This window comes from Camponotus floridanus, unplaced genomic scaffold (genome assembly GCF_003227725.1).
Source record: "Camponotus floridanus strain SB8 unplaced genomic scaffold, Cflo_v7.5 scaffold32, whole genome shotgun sequence".
Taxonomy (NCBI): Eukaryota; Metazoa; Arthropoda; class Insecta; order Hymenoptera; family Formicidae; genus Camponotus; species Camponotus floridanus.
In genome coordinates, this window is record NW_020229459.1 from 1,769,762 (window position 1) to 1,786,911 (window position 17,150).

At 34.4% G+C, this 17,150-nt stretch overlaps 1 protein-coding gene across 3 annotated transcripts; it reads left to right on the forward strand.

Annotated features, from left to right (window-relative positions):
• The first annotated feature begins 350 nt into the window (after positions 1-350).
• LOC105255756 (ankycorbin) lies at positions 351-16,489 on the forward strand. Of its 3 annotated transcripts, none has more exons than XM_025410487.1 (15): positions 351-491; positions 3,564-3,825; positions 4,629-4,978; positions 5,772-6,048; positions 6,229-6,477; positions 6,845-7,269; positions 7,517-7,775; positions 8,975-9,897; positions 10,006-10,641; positions 10,818-11,224; positions 12,939-13,277; positions 13,508-13,584; positions 14,157-14,311; positions 14,545-14,615; positions 16,280-16,489. In XM_025410487.1, exons 2-15 carry the CDS (start codon positions 3,671-3,673, stop codon positions 16,442-16,444), a joined length of 4,488 nt encoding a protein of 1,495 aa, XP_025266272.1. In that variant the 5' UTR covers positions 351-491; positions 3,564-3,670; the 3' UTR covers positions 16,445-16,489. The 3 variants fall into 3 exon arrangements, with proteins under 3 accessions (XP_025266272.1, XP_011263529.1, XP_025266273.1); XM_011265227.3 differs by having other exon boundaries at positions 4,644-4,978; XM_025410488.1 differs by having other exon boundaries at positions 14,532-14,615; positions 16,280-16,455.
• Positions 16,490-17,150: the final 661 nt, after the last annotated feature.

Here is a 17,150-nt window from a genome sequence, read left to right on the forward strand (position 1 = left end):
TACTTTTTCAATAAATATAATTTCCATCTTTTGATTTTTTATTAAAACAAAATTTTTTTAGTTTAACAAAGAATAGTTTTTATCAATTTTTATTACTTTTAATGGCTTTAGTAGATTTTTCTTACTTTGAAAAATTTTTTTAAATTCTATTTTAAAGAATTCTGAGCTTTTCTTTTTCTATCTTTAATAAGAAAACACAAGGTCTGACATTAATCTCTTTTCGAACTCGATAATATCCGGGTCTGTTTTTATCGGTACGTTACTGAGACGCGGTGGTAGCTAAGCAACCCTTACATTAACTTACTCGTGCTAATGCAGAGCGTTCGTTCAGTGCGCTCTCCACTCTCCAAAGGTGCGTTTCACTGTTGTCATAATGAGTCGACCTCGTGGCCGGAGCAACATTTGACGTTTGACCGAGCTTTGACTTTTTGAAATCTCGCGCCATTCGTAATGATAAGCAAACAAAAGCTTTAATTCCGTAATTCGAGAAGGTAAGAACACTAATTAAATATGCACATTGAATATCATAACTAGAACGAGAATCGATTAAATTCTTGTATATTTGTTAGATTGTTAGATGTCATAAAAAGGTTACACATTTCTCTATATAATTATATCATTAATATAATTTCTGTTTTATCATAAAAGAATTATCTTGCTTCTGTTGTATCATAAAAGAATTATCTTGCTTGTAATTTTCCTATTTTTATATGTGCAAATAATTTTCTGCAAAAGATGAAAAGTAAAACAATTAATTAACACATTATTGTATTTATGTTAAAGTTATATTACTCTATTTTCTATTTGAAATATAATATCCTGAATTTGATGCCTTTTTCATTAATTGCATTAATTTATATTTTATATTTTATTATTTTTAATTTTTAATTAATTTTTCGATTATTAATTTACAAAGGTTTTTATTATTTTTAAAAATTATTTTAATTTATTATTATTTTTATAATTTTTATAATTTATTATTATTTTAAATTATTTTTAAAATTATTTTAAAATGATTTTTCAATTATTTTAATGTCGAAAGTTTCTGAAGAAATTGTTGTGGAAACAAAAAATACAGAAATATAGTTTCCATATTTTCCTATGACTTCTATTATATATCAATAGATTTTATCCGCTGATTTGTGTACATCATTTATTGCGCGAAGCAAAGAAATATGTTTCGTGGAACAAGAATGAGAGAGAATAGCTGTTTTATTTTTCCAACTTGTGTCGGCAAACGTGCACATGATTTATGCACCGTATTTCGATCGGTTGCCAATTCGGATCTCGCAAACAATAAGCACACGTGATATTTGAGGCGTATGAGAGGTGCACGTAACGCGGAGAGATGTTACTGTTAAATATTAATGACGCAACATCACGAAGTACGAAGGTCTCGGCGAATTATTAACGGAGCAATAACGATCGATGTGCGGCATGGTGAATCAACGAAATAACGATTTCCAGTCATCGCCGCATCGCACGGTGTGAGTTCGTTGCACGTTACGTATCGCAAGATATAAAACTGCGCGAGAAATCTCTTGTTCGACCGATCTGGGGTCGATTCCCTCAATACAAATATGAGACATAGCTTTCATGTTATTCTAATAATTAATGATTAAAAACTGAGAGAATGGATGACGAAATTACGTTCTTTAATTAATTTTGACAAGTGGATTTCAATAAAATTTTAATTTCAAGGTTTATCAGGTAGACATTTGTTCTTAAAATTTAAGTTTTTTTAGAAGCTACTTGTTTGCAATTTGAGTTTGTGAAAATTCAATAAATCTTCCCAGCAATCGCCAAATAACATTTATAACTGTTAGTTATAATTTCCTACTCAACAATATATAACTGTTATATAACTGTTATGTGTTAAATAACAATTTTATTGTTGAGTGGGAAATTATAAGTAACAATTATATAACTATTACTTGGGGTTTGCTGGAATATATACAACATAGAATTTATCTCACACTAAGAAAAGTAATCTAATTGATTCATTTCAAACAATTATATCTCTTTGTAACAAACGCTATTATTGACACATATAAATAATAGAATATATTGTATTTTATCGTAAATAAATGAATAAAGTATTGTTTCGTGAGATTACTATACTATTTACAATATCGAATTCATGAGCGGATATTTCTATGCAAATTCTCACGAGAATAGCCCAACACTAATTACTTTTCTAATAATTGATTAAACGAGACATTATTTTTAATTAAAAATATATAAATATATAAGATGCTGCCTCTTATTATATTGTATATAAGAAACAATAATATCATGAAAAAATAGTTTCAATAAACCATTTTTTGGGGTAGACACGAACATAATTATAATCCGCAAATTTTTTAAAATAAAGTTTAGATCTTCTGAATTTATATTATTTATACAGAAAATGTTACACAATTAACTTTGAAAAATTGCAATATCTACTTTATAAAATTTTAAGTTTATCCCCAGCAAACACCAAATAACAGTTATATAACAGTTATATAACTGTTACATGTTATGTAACTGTTGCATAACATGTTAACAGTTATATTGTCGAGTGGGAAATTACAACTAACAATTATATAAATGTTATTTGGTGTTTGCTGGGATCATACTCTTTCTATATAACATGAGTTTAAAAATATTTGCAGGTTATTAAATTTCAATGAAAAATTATTTTGATTTGATAGGAAGAAACATTTTTGATTTTAATAATTTAACATATCTGTGATCAAATAGGAGCAAGTCATTCAAGGCAAGTTAAATGAATCGGATTTCAGAAAAAAAAAATAATGAAACTTTTGCTCCCTTTACGTCGAGTCTATAAGATCCACGCTATGCATACCGAGGTTAAACAGTCTGTTATTTTAAGTAATCAGTTTCTTGACAGCTCGCGGGACGATCCACGCCAGGTGAAGATTAGAATTCGACACGTGGCGACCTTGCCGTCGTATCAGCCATTATATGGTTCTTTATAGGTAGCCGCGTGTTGTGACCATCGGTTTCTATGGTAGCGAGTGACCTGGTCAGTCCACCACGTGGTCAGCTTTGATTTAGGATCGAAAATTTGGGTCGTACTTTAATGGGGCTACACACTTCAGGATAAGAATCTAGCTATTTTACGGCGACGTGTCTTCAGCGCAGACATCTGAGTCGATATTTTTAATTTTACTAGCTTCATTTATCATTGTGCATCGTGTTGCAAAATAATCTCGGATAATCTCGAAATATTAATCATTTTAATCATCTATTAACTTGATTATTTAATATTAATTTGATTACTATTAAATTCAAATATATATATTCGTCTATTAGCAGCTATAGTAGTCAAACCTAATTTCGAGTATCATCCAGTTTGCAATAAACTTGCTTCACAGCAAGCTTATATAATTGTTACAATTTCCCATTCAATAATATAATTGTTATTTAACATATAACAGTTATATAACATGTAACAGTTACATTGTTGAATTATAACTAACAGTTATATAATTGTTGCTTGGTGTTTGCTGGGTTACAATTGCAATCTTCTTCAAGCTACTATTTTACTCGGGTAGAAGGATCGAGCGTCCTTTTCGACGCGATGAGCTCAATCCGTCGAGAGGTCCGAGGATGTCCTGGCGCGACCGGTCGACGTAGTCGGGGGTAGGTGCCAGAGACGGGCATGGACACTAAGACACCGCCGATCCCGTTGAAGCCGCAGGAGAAGCCTCAGCCTCAGAAGAGAACGGAACGTGTGGTCGACGTGTCCTTGCCCCCGCTGACACCGTATCCGAATCATCGTACACATCAGGATCATCGCAAGAAGAGGCCTTACAGGTAATAGAGATGCTGGCCAAGTTATTCCATATTGATTCCCAACCGCTTAAATTTTGAATCTCTCTAGTTTCATTTGCAAGAATCAATCTACTTGAGGATTCGAAATTTAAACGATTGCTATGATAATATTGAGTAATCAGTGAGTTGTCAGTTTAGACAATCACCTATACAGTACAGAATATTGTTATAACATTACAGCAATATTGTAATATTACTGCAATATTGTTGTAACATTGCAACAATATTACAATGTTGCTGCAATATTTCTGTAATGTTACAACAATAACGTAGCAATATTACAATGCTGCTGCAATATTGTTGTAACATAGTAGCAATATTAAAATGTTGTTGCAATATTGCTGTAATGTCATAAACATTGCAGCGATATTATAATGTTGCTACAATATTGTTGTAACATTGTAGCAATATTACAATGTTGCTGCAATATTGCTACAATATTGCTGTAATATTAAAAACATTGCAGGAATATTACAATATTGTTGTAATATTGTAGCAATATTAAAATGTTGCTGCAATATTGCTGTAATGTCACAAACATTGCAGCGATATTATAATGTTGCTACAATATTGTTGTAACATTGTAGCAATATTACAATGTTGCTGCAATATTGCTGTAATGTCACAAACATTGCAACGATATTATAATATTGCTACAATATTGTAACATTGTAGCAATATTACAATGTTGCTGTAATATTAAAAATATTGCAGCAATATTACAACGTTACTGCAATATTGCTGCAATGTTCTATGCTGTATGGGCAGGGTTCATTCTCTAGAAGCTCTCTCTGTTCCAGAGTGCTACACATAGGCGCTACACCCTTGATGCACGCCTGTCAACAGGGCGACAGAACGAGGGTGTTGAGATTGCTGAAGGAACAGGGGGAAACGGTCGCTTACAGAGATCGCACGTTAAGAAACGCTCTCCATTATTGCATGGACGCGGGAACTGGAGGTGCGGTTGCCGCGGCGGCACCGGAATTGGTGAACGCTCCGGACGCTGAGGGTCACACGCCACTTCACCTGGCGGTCATCGCCGGCGACACCCAGCTGGTCGCGGTCCTCTTAGCGAACGGTGCCGATGTCAACGCCAAGGACCTCGAGGGACACAGTGTTCTTCATTGGGCCACAGGTATATGTCTTACTTATACCTGATATATCTGAGGTAGAAAAATATTTCTCACAAACACGAGAGTTCGCAGACTGCATCAGATCGATAGATTAGTTTGATACTTTACTTTATTGTAGTGAATATATATTCTTCAAGATAGCAGATAGACTATACTCGTATACTGTTGTGAGAATTTGTAACGGAATTTTATCTTGTTATATTAAATTTCGATCCGCTGAGGCTGAAAATAAATTAATCCTTTTCGATTTTTAATCATCACAATTATAGAGATCTGCTATTTTAGATCAAGTTTTTGAATGAAGGAACATTTTTACATGTATTTGTAACTTTTACACAAATAACTTGAGGACATAACTATGATCAACTCGCTCAAGTGATCGCGATAATACGTGTCCTCGCGTGATCGTTAGCAGACCGAAATGACGTCATGCAGGACGACCTACTGACCTTACTTGACCACTACACGCCATCATCTCCCCGAAGATTGGAGGGAACGATACGCGCTCTGCATTTTACCTGTCATCCAGCTCTTAAGAGAGTTTAATGTACGACCGCGGACAATTTGACCTTCCAAAAGGGGAACACTGTGTTCTATCCAAGATATTTGCATCGTGTCTGCATGAGAACATAAGTTTGAAACAATTCTTGAACAATTAATATCAAGATTGCGTACTTTAAAGAAAGCTTAAAGAAAGTATCCTTCAAGGATACTTTGTATATTCTCTCTTCTTTCCCAAAGTCCTTGAAATATTAAAGAAAAAAAAAGAATTGAAGTTGTAAAAATAATTTTCAGTTTGCGGAGAAGCGGAATGCGTTCGATTAGTTTTGGCAGCTGGCGCCCGACCTTCCACTCCCGATTTGCGTGGTGGTTCCCCGCTTCATTATGCCGCCCAATGTTGCGGTGCGGCCGCCACAGCCGAGCTCGCGGTTCCCAAGAAGATCGGTCTGAAGGTTCTGCAAACGCTCCTGGAATTCGGCGCGGATGTAAACGCGAAGGACGAAGATGGACGACAGCCAATCTTGTGGGCGGCGAGCGCGGGTAGCGTGGAGGCCGTATTGGCTTTGGCAAGGTAGATGATTGGTCGTCACAATTGTCTTAGTTAGTTTTTCACCAAATGTCGGTCTATCTCGATTTTGATGAAAGTTGTAAAAAGATTCGAAATTAATCCTTCTCGTGAAATTATTCCACTTTGGATCCTGAGTGACAATGTAAGGGAAATGTATTTATGAACCTCCTATGAATGATTCAGAGCTGGAGGATCGGCGGCCGCGGGTACTTCGGACAAAGATGGATTGACAGCGCTTCATTGCGCGGCTTCCCGGGGCCACGCAAGGTGCGTGGAAGCGTTGATCAACTTGTGTGGATCTCATCCCGACCACGTGGACGATAACGGTTGCTCCGCTTTACACTACGCTGCCACTTTGGGTCACGCTGATGCCACCGCGCTTATCCTTAAACTCGGCGCGGATCCCAATCGTCAGGATCGAAAGGGTAGAACGTAAGATTACGAAAAGCTACTAGTCTTCCTAGAGAGACATATCTTCTTCTAAATATTCTAAAAATTCTAAAAAATATATATATAAGATTTTATAACCCAGCAAACATCAAATAACAGTTATATAACTGTTAGTTATAATTTCCCACTCAACAATATAACTGTTATATGTTATGTAACAGTTACATAACATGTAACGGTTTTATTATTAAGTGAGAAATTGCAGCTAACACTTATATAAATGTTACTTGGTGTTTGCTGGGAAAATAACATTACACTATTGTAGTCTATATATCTAGTTTGATCGGTTATATATTTTGATTCTAATCAAAAGTACCAATTTCCAAGAGACTGTCACGCTTGTCTTCAGACCGGCGCTTTGCGCCGCGGCCAAGGGACAGTTGGAGACCTTGAAGATTCTAAGCCAACACGGTGGTTCGCTTCACGCCAGAACCGTACGAGGTACGGGGATTGGACACGAGGCTGTAGCATCCGGTAGAATCGAGCTGATAAAGTGGCTGGCGAAGAGGAGACCGAGCACATTGGACGTCGCTACCCACGATGGCAAGACGCCTCTTCACGTCGCGGCCTTGCACGGTTACTTGGACGCGTGCAAGGTCCTTCTGGATCACGGCGCGAGAATTAACGCTGTTCTCAGGACTAGCAAGGGCAACTCGATGACCCCGTTGGACGCGGCCCTTTACAGAGGGCACCGAGATTGCGCAAAACTGATCCAGATGCACGGTGGTTGTACGGCTCAGCAGTTGAGGACTCACAAAACCGCACCAAACAAAGGTCAGATTAGGTATAATCTATAGACATTTGATGAATCTGGTTGGGAAGCAATTTAAAATGATAATAAATTGTGTTTGTGTTGCAAAATTTATTTGTATTATATATTTTTAACGAGACATGACTTTATTAACGTAAACGTTAAAATTTCATCATTTAAAAATTGATATTTTCTCTATGCGTTTATAAAAAATTTATGTGATAGTGATATATTATTGAGTAACTAGGTAAGTCACTGAAACGATTTTAGTCTTCACAGCAAAGTTTCGAGTGAAACATAACGAGAGTAGCTCTCCGAGCGATAGTAGTCCTTGCAGAAAAGGTCACAGAAGGCACAGACATCCTGAGCTTTACTACGAGGAGCGATGGATAGAGAGGAGAACGCGGCGGAAGAGTAATTCAAAGAAGCTAGCGCGTCGGGATAGTCGAAGTTTCAGCGAAGAGGAAGTGCGACTATCGAAGATGTCCACGAAAAAAGATGAAAGAAGAGCTCGAAGCGAATCCGCGCGGTAAAATAATGCAAATAACGTTTTATCAATGCGACGTAAAATAATACGAGGAGTGTTCATAAAGAACCCTTTTTTACAAGTTATTATATGGAAACTTTCAATATTCTCAATTTGTGAAATTAGCACTTTTTAGAATATCAATCGGTAAAAATTAATTTTCTAAAAAATTCTGACGATTAAATATAACAAGATAAGTAGAAAAAGAAAGGGAAAGATAAAGTTACTTTTTAAATCTTCTTGTATTAATTAAAATCGCATTGCATTATTATATTAGGTGTACAACTTTGCTTCCGCCGTTTTTTTTTCCGAAATTCGAGGCTTTATTGTAAAAAACTAGTTATACATTTATGATTCAAAGTATTGTCCATCGCTGGCCACTACTTTCTCCCATCTTTCGGGCAGCATATGAATCCCGCGTCGAAAAAACTGATCATATTTTGAGGCGATCCACGAATCGATCCAATTTTTTACTTCTTCATAAGACTGGAAGTGCTGGTCAGCCAGGCCGTGTGCCATTGATCGAAACAAGTGATAATCAGAGGGAGCAACGTCTGGACAATACAGCGGGTGGGGTAGGACTTCCCATTTCAACGTTTCCAAGTATGTCTTGACCACTTTCACAACATGAGGTCGAGCATTGTCATGCTGCAAAATCACTTTATCGTGTCTCTCGTTGTATTGCGGCCCGTTTGTCTTTCAATGCTCGGTTCAAACGCATCAATTGCGTTCGATACCGATCGCCTATGATTGTTTCAGTCGGTTTTAATACAATCTTCTTTCTTCCACCGCTATGCCGGTCTTCGACGTCAAAATCACTATTCTTGAAGTGTTGAAACCACTCACGACACGTTCTTTCACTAATAGCGACCTCACCATAAGTATCTGAGAGCATTCGATGAGCCTCAGCCGCAGATTTCTCCATATTGAAGCAGAAAATTAAAACCTCCCGCAAATGACGAGAATTTGGCTCGTAAACTGACATTTTCAATTGAGAATAACTTTATGATGGTGTCACAAATCGACTAATGTTTCTATGGGGTTATGTTGACAGATGCCCAAGTATATTGTATGACATCTATGATCTATTTATTTCGACCACCACCTACCGCTAAAGCCATCTACAGAAAAACGGCGGAAGCAAAGTTGTACACCTAATATAAAGTACCAAATTTACTTAAATTGTCATTAAAAATTGATAGATATGATAATAATGGCGAGTGCAATCTGCGAAGAAAACGAAGCAGAAGAGTATCTATGAGTCATAAGCATGAATATTCAGATTCGTCGACCGAATCTGACAGCTGTGACTATTCTCACGACGAAAATGAGGCAACTGTCCAACGGCAACGCGCAAAATTGCAGCAGGAAGCAAGAAAGGACAAGAGTAAGAGCTCCAACGAAACGGCAGCCAAAGATAGCTCGAAGAAAGAGGACGATGACAACGATCAAAGCGTAAGTGACGATAGTTTGGAGGTGATCGTAGTGAAGAAATCGTTGGAAAAAAAATGTGAAAAGGTGGTATCCGGAAGAAGATCGAAGACTCCTAGAGAACGCACAAAGGAGACGAAACTGACTAAAATGCATAAACGTAGCTCTAGGAAGATGTCCAGATCCGGTAAATCAAAGATATCCGATGAAAGTACAGTGGATCGAGACGATTCGCCCCATAAGAAAGGCAGAAGCGCAGTGGCAAAAGAGCCAGTGCATACCTCGGGAGCACCATTCGAGAGGAATGAAGTTGACGAGAGGATAATAGAATCTCGATATCGCAGAGACGCGACCGATAGCACCAGTCAGGAAACTGTGGAGCAAGTGATTGTCACGGCGATGGTTCACAAGGACCAAATGCCTGACACTCCGAAAGCAACGTTGGAGACAGCGAAAGAGGTCAGCTATGAAGACATTTTGAAAAAGAAAGCAATAGAGACAGAGGAAACGAAGGAAATTTCTAAAGATATGACTACTTCCGATAAAAATGAGATGATATTGCCGCACAAAATGGATAAGCAAGACTCTGGAGAGGGAGTGCAAGAAACGGTGCAAGAAAATTCTCTTCTCAGTGTTACTGAAGAGATCCAAGATGAGAACGAGAAAGTCAAGGAAACGAGTGATAAGACGCAAGGTAAGTTCCATTAGATAAAGATCAGATATTGCAAGGAGGATACAGAATTTGTGAAATACATTAGTATAAATCTATGTTTGCCTGACACTGGCTATAGTAATCTTTCAGATAGGTTAGATACATCCGAGGACGATACACACGAAAGGCAAAAAGTGGACGAGGATAAAATATTTGACGAATCATCCCATTTAAGTATGGAACCTGGTGCTACTGAAGATTTCATCAGCGAGAAGAGAGACAGTTCTAAAGACGAAGAGAAAGCTGATCAGCAATCTGTTTCTGATCAAAAGGACGTTTCTCAACATTCTGTTACCGTAGACGAAGAGGACGGAAAATCCATTTCCGAAGATTCGAAGAGAGAGGAAACCCTAAAAACTGCCATGAAAAAGACTTTATCGGAAGAATCGAAAACACTGTCTTCGAGACAATCAGAAGAAGGTGCAACTGCGAGTAGTTCAAAGGATAAAATCGCAGATCTAACAGGTGAAGAAAAAGGGGAAACTTTGACGAAACAGGTATCTGTGAAAACAGCATCCACCAAAGAGAGCTTTGAATCAACCGAAGATGCTGAATCGAAAGAGGATGAAGAATTGAACAAGCACGATGAAACATCTACGGGCATATTATCAACGGAATCGATGTTGACTGTAGAAAAGACTCTTTCTCCAGGAAGAGCGTCTCCTGACGAAAAATCGGGAAGTGCTAAGGAATCGGATAGTAAAGAACGATCAGAAATCGAGACAAGTAAGTCAAAAAAATATTATGTACTTTAAAATATGAAAAATATGAAATATTGAATGTTCTTCGAATACGAAAAGTCTTTAAATAGATATTGTCTGATTAAATTAAAATATTTATCATAAATATAATTTTGTTTTCGAGTTATAAATTACTTGTCGTCTAACGGACCAAGATTTTAGGGGGCAAAGATTCTCGATACATCGACGATAGTTCCTCGAGTTCTCCAAAGTCCCTGAAGCCGGTAAGGACGAGACGTTCGAGACCATCCACGGGAAGAAACGCGAGGACAGGAAGGTCTTCCTCAAATATATTAACGAAGAAACATCTGTTTGAAAGCTCGGAAGAGTGTCCACCGGATCAGCGTGCGATTGTCGCGGTGATAGATAGTCCGGAATGGGACGAGGACGAGGCGGTTGAACAGGAAATCAGACAGGCACTCAGAGAAGATACACTGGAGCGCGACACTGAACACGAAGAAGACAATGAGATTGGTGTTATGCGAGTTTTGCGAAGTACGAGCGAGGAAGAGACTCCTAGCACGACTTTAGGTGTATCTAGAACTGCCAGAATCGACTCTTTGCCTCAGGTAATCTGAAAGAAGGATTTATACCCTATTAGTCGTAGCGCTATCAAATGCAATAATTATCGAATTAATTATTTCTAAACTTTTTCTCCTTGGAAAGAATTACTGACCGTCATCATTAATAAAACTTACTGTCCCAGGTAGCACACAGTCGTTTTATATACGTTTCTTAAATGTATCTAATATTTTTTAACCGTAAAGCATTAATAAGAAACGTTCCTATAGAAACGATTCTAAAACCATAGTTAAGGAAATGTATTTTTTACGTTTCTATAGAAATAAAAACTAATTTTTATTAATTTCAAATTAATTTTAACTTATATATACATATGTACACTGCGCGACAACGATTCGTTCCGTGGCCCCTCTCTCGCGGGGCAAGGGGAGCGTAGAAGTGACCAATCAGCTGGCAGCGTGGCAGTGGCTGATTGGTTAGAGGCTACGCTCCCCTTGCCCCGCGAGAGGGACCACGGAACGAATCGTTGTCGCGGAGTGTACATATATATACATATACATACATACATACAATATATATATATATATATATATATATATATATATATATATACACATACATATATAATTATTATGAAAACTATTATATTAATTTCTATTTACAAATATATGAATAAGAATCACTAACAATCAGTATTTCATTGATCTCTAGTAGAAACGCTTCTTTTTTGTTACTTTATCTTATATCTTATTAATTATAGTCAGTGGAAGTAAAATTTTACCACAAAATCAGTAAACGCTAGTTCGTTTGTTTACCGCTACGGTGCGCTATTTTTCTCGTACTTAAGTTTTAGTTTTCATGAGGATTATATAAAGCTTGCAAAAGATGACAGATAAAATTAAAAGTATCACTTCGATTTAATTTGTGATAGAATCTCAATAGAGGAATTTCAGATATTAAATTGATTTTATAAGTCGGACATGTCCGGCGAATAAACAAAAATGATCTGTTCATTATATATTAAAGATGTGTAAAATAAATTATCATCTATTTAACATTCATGTTCTAATATGCATGTAAATATAAATAAAATTTTTAATTTTATATGAAGTAGATAAATTAATATTACTAATTAAAACAGTCAATGTTAATTCTTTTAGTGAAATATTATCGATTCACAGTGCTATAATAACTTATAACTGCATATCAACTGTATATCAGTAACTCTGTTTACTGTTTTCAGTTTACTGATTCATTTTTAGAGAATGTGTATGAATGCATTCTTCATTAATTCCGTAAAAGCCAAATGTTTTACGAATAAAAGAAAAAAAATGTATTTTAAACGTATTTTAAACATTTTTTAAACGTTTTTTTTATTAGAAAAAAAACGTATCTCTTAACGTTCTTCAAGTGGACATTTTAACCAATGAGAAACGTTTTCAAGAGTCGGTTATAAAACGTTTCGAAGAAACATTTGTGAAACGTTTTTGAAACGAATATGTGCTACCTGGGCGTGTAATTCCATATTTTATTTAAGGATATACGAGAAATCTTTTCAATAATTCTGACATTTTGCTCCTTTTTTGTATATTACATCCATATTTGTGATTTATTTTTTTGCCTAAATTTTCAATTATATTCCATTTAGATTTTATCTTTAAAACCACTGTATCAATTGATTAATTTTCCTTTATTTGAGAAATCTCTTGTATACCAACACCTAATTAATACCATGACAATCAGTTAATATTACATTGCCAGGTACAATCGACCACTAGTAGTCGTCTGCTTACAATCGAGCATCCCGATCAAACCCGTCGAGAACGATTCTGGCGGAAACAACGTCGCGACAGCGGGGGTAGAGACAGCGGGATAGAGCCGAGCCCGAGGGTGTCGAGAATTCCACGGAGGCGAAACGCGAGATGCTGTCCCAATACGGCGAAACAGCAAGCTCTCAACATGGAGACCATCACTAGGGACGTGCAAATTAGTCTGCGCCGTTATTATCTCGAAAGGAAGATCTTCTTCCAACTGATGGAGCTGAAGAGGTTGCAGATTCGTCACGGTAGAGCGAATGAGCACGTTCTGGTGAAAAGACAGGTGAGGTCTAGTTATTATTAATTAATTAATATTTATAATAAATAATATTAATTAATATTATTAATATTATTTATTATAAATATTAATTAATGTTGTAAAATATATTAAATGTATTAATATTAAAAACATGAGTAATATTTTTTACTTGAATGAGAGAAGTTAATATCAATATCGGAATATTATGATTGTCCAGAGATATTGATTTGCACAATGGACAATGATTTTTTCAGGTGGAAGCTTTTAATAGATCTGGCATGTCTGGACCCACTCTTGGCGTCGCGAAGTACGATCAACCCTTCACGTTCAGGTTACTGTCAAATCAAATAAATTAATGCGTTGAATAATTTATATAATTATATTATTCACTTATTATAATTATATTATATTATTTGTTAATTATAATTATTATATATTACAATTATATTACAATTATATTACAGTTATATTACAATTATATTACGTTCAAGTTACTGTCAAATCAAATAAATTAATGCGTTGAATAATTTATATAATTATATTATTCACTTATTATAATTATATTATATTATTTGTTAATTATAATTGTTATATATTACAATTATATTACAATTATATTACAGTTATATTACAATTATATTACGCTCAAGTTACTGTCAAATCAAATAAATTAATGCGTTGAATAATTTGTATAATTATATTATTCATTTATTATAATTATATTATATTATTTGTTAATTATAATTGTTATATATTACAATTATATTACAATTATATTACAATTATGTTACAATTATATTACAGTTATATTAAAGTTATATTACAGTTATATTACAATTATATTACAATTATATTACAATTATATTATTCATCTTAATTGGTAAAATATATCATTATTATCAGGCAATTCGAAGCGTTCCTGTACGAACAATTGCGAAGACTGCAGGGAAGACCGACCACTCCAGATTTTTGCACCGAAGCTAAACAATGCACGCAAAAGACTCATCGTTGTCATCACGCGACCAGCGCTTACACCTCTATTCCAGTGTACACGTATCGTAAGTCAATATATTATCGTTTTCAAGTATATAATGTATTGCTTTTTTGACATGTGTGTTTTAATTATTTTAATACGCTATATTTTTTTTTTAAGAAAAAAGATTTAGTGTATAACTATGTATATATCGCTGAAAAATTAAAACGCTTTAATTCTCAAGACCTAGCCATTTATATGTATGTACAGCCCGCGAAGAGTCAGTTTCTGTAGTGTGAATGTAGATTATAATTGCAGTAGGTGGAGACGCCCCAGATCGAGCGGAACATCTTCCGAAGATAGAGAGTCGCGGCAGAGGACACATGACGGTAATAAAATGTAGGGTTGCACGAGATACCAAGATTAGTCTTGATGTTGTCTTGTTTTGTCTTGAATTTCAAGACAAGATCGAGACAAGATTTTTAATTAATTATCAAGACAATACCAAGACTAGGACTGTCAAAATTATTAGTCTTGTCAAGATTATCGGTTCTCCAAAAAAACTAAAATATTTATATTTGTAAATGAAAAAAATCACTATACAGGGTGTTTCATTTTAATCTAGCCAGGCGAATATTTCCAACGCTGTTGAGTTTAGAGAAAAATGTTTCAGACAAAAATTGTATGGTTTCAAGGGGGACATAAGATGGTACCATTGGAATGATGGTACCATGGAATTGTTAATTGCAAATTACATATTTTTTCTTAGAAACAACTATGTGTTTTCTTTAGACCAATTGATTCCTCTCATTATTTTGTACATAAAAGTATTAAGGTAATCGAAAAATAAATATTTTACAAGATATTTTATGATTTATGTAAAATTAAGAAATGATTTCAAGCCTTATAACTCAAGAAATATTTAACGAAAAGGTACTTAATTATAGTGTTTTGGAAAGCTCTCGAGATAAGCTACAAGAATATGTAATGAGAAAATGTAGGTTCCATTTAAGAAATTGAAAGTGACCTTCATGTAATCTTCAAATAACTCTTCCAAGTCAAACCAGTGGTACCGTCTTATGTACCCCTCCGAACCCTACAACTTTTGTCTGAAACATTTTTCTCTAAACTCAACAGTGTTGGAAATATTTGCCTGGCTAGATTAAAATGAAACACCCTGTATACGAATTTAAAAAAATTTTATTCAATAAAAACATTTATATTAATAAATTTAAAAACATTTAATATTAATACAATATAACATTTTTATAAATTAGAAATCAAACTCGCAAATTTTAGACATTAAAGAACATTTCACCCAGGAATTGATGCACATTAGTGCTTTTAAAGATTTACTTTGTAATCTGGTTCTATTTTTTAACATAGTTAGAGTTGTCATTGAGAAAAGTCTTTCTAATGGCATGGACGAGGCAGTTGAACTTAAAATGTCTCGAGCCATTTTTGACAATGTGGGATAAATATGAACCTGATTTTTTTACTACTCCAAAATATTTATATCTGCACATTCCCTTGGAGCCTGTAAATAATTATTAATTTCTGTTTTCCATGAAACAGTAAATCTTTTTTTATGTAAATAAACGGCATTTATATCGATTACATAGTAATAATTATAATTAAAATATCATACAATAGTAATAATTATTTCAAATTATGTTACAAAAATTATGTTAAATATTATTTAAGTAATTTTTTAATATTAGAGAAAAAATTGTTAATAAAATCGAGATAAGACAATACAAGACAAGATTTTTGCTACCAATATTCACTCAAGATCAAGACAAGATTTAAATTTTTGAAAATTTTCAATACCAATACAATATTTTTACGAATATTGTCTTGTCTTGGGTCTTGTGCAACCCTAATAAAATGCATCGTATGAGAAAAACAGAGACGGAAAAACAAAACTTATTGCTCGATAGACATTTAATCTTAATTTATAATTCATAAAGCAAGCAAGGTGTCAATAATTTATAAGTTTCATGTCAATGCAAGTTGTCTATTCTATTCTAGTCTATTATTTTTTTTTCTGTAGGTGGAAGTGACGCATGGAGAAGGAAAACAGGTAATCGCTCTTCCGACTGAGAAATTAGATCGTACCAAAAAATATTTCGTTACGTTCACCGTAAGAGGCGAGACGCAAGACGACGAGAAATCTAAATCATCCTGCACAACACGAAGAAATGCAAAGAGCGTGTGAACACTTCAAACTTCTTCTCCTGTCTATTGATAAAATAATTAATAATTTGTGAAAAAAATACTTTAAAAAAGTACATATTGAGAATTAATTTTTGTGTATGAAAAAAAATATGCTTTCAGAAGCAATTCTATTCTATAAAAAAAAAAGTAAAGTATTGTGAATAATTTTGCTTCGTTCTTTCACAAAAAAGGTTTTCTATTTTAGATATTGTCTGATATGTTACCAAAAAAAACTTTGATCTCTACGACACATATTTTTCTTTTTTTTAAATCCAATAATTCTTCCTAGGACAATTTGCTTGACGCACAAGAATAAAATATAAGAAATATATCTCAAAAACTGCCAGACAAAATAAAATTGTTCAATAAATTCGATGTAAAAAAATCAAATTGCGCTAATTGTGCATGTCTCATTAAATTAATTTGTACAACATTATTTATATATCTCTCTTATACGAATAGCGATGATTATAGTTTCTTGTACCTGAGCAAGAGTCCATAGCTTGTAATTTTCTATTTTCTGTAACCGATGTTAAGAGAAAGATGATTAGAAAGGGGACAAAGTTTTATTGAATGTTGACTCCAATTTACAAGAGAAACAGATTTTTTTGCCAAGATATATAAAATTAAACAACAAATTATTATTTATTATAAAATATGCAAATCATATATTTTTCCTTTTTCTCCCTTGTATTTTCTGAATAAAA

Excerpts from the sequence above, each read along its gene's own strand:
- LOC105255756 (XM_025410487.1), top strand. The coding sequence starts at position 3,671 with ATGGACACTAAGACACCGCCGATCCCGTTGAAGCCGCAGGAGAAGCCT. Across the intron at positions 3,826-4,628 it reads CGCAAGAAGAGGCCTTACAG|CTCTCTCTGTTCCAGAGTGC; the intron begins GTAATAGAGATG and ends ATTCTCTAGAAG. Across the intron at positions 13,278-13,507 it reads ACGTTCTGGTGAAAAGACAG|GTGGAAGCTTTTAATAGATC; the intron begins GTGAGGTCTAGT and ends TGATTTTTTCAG.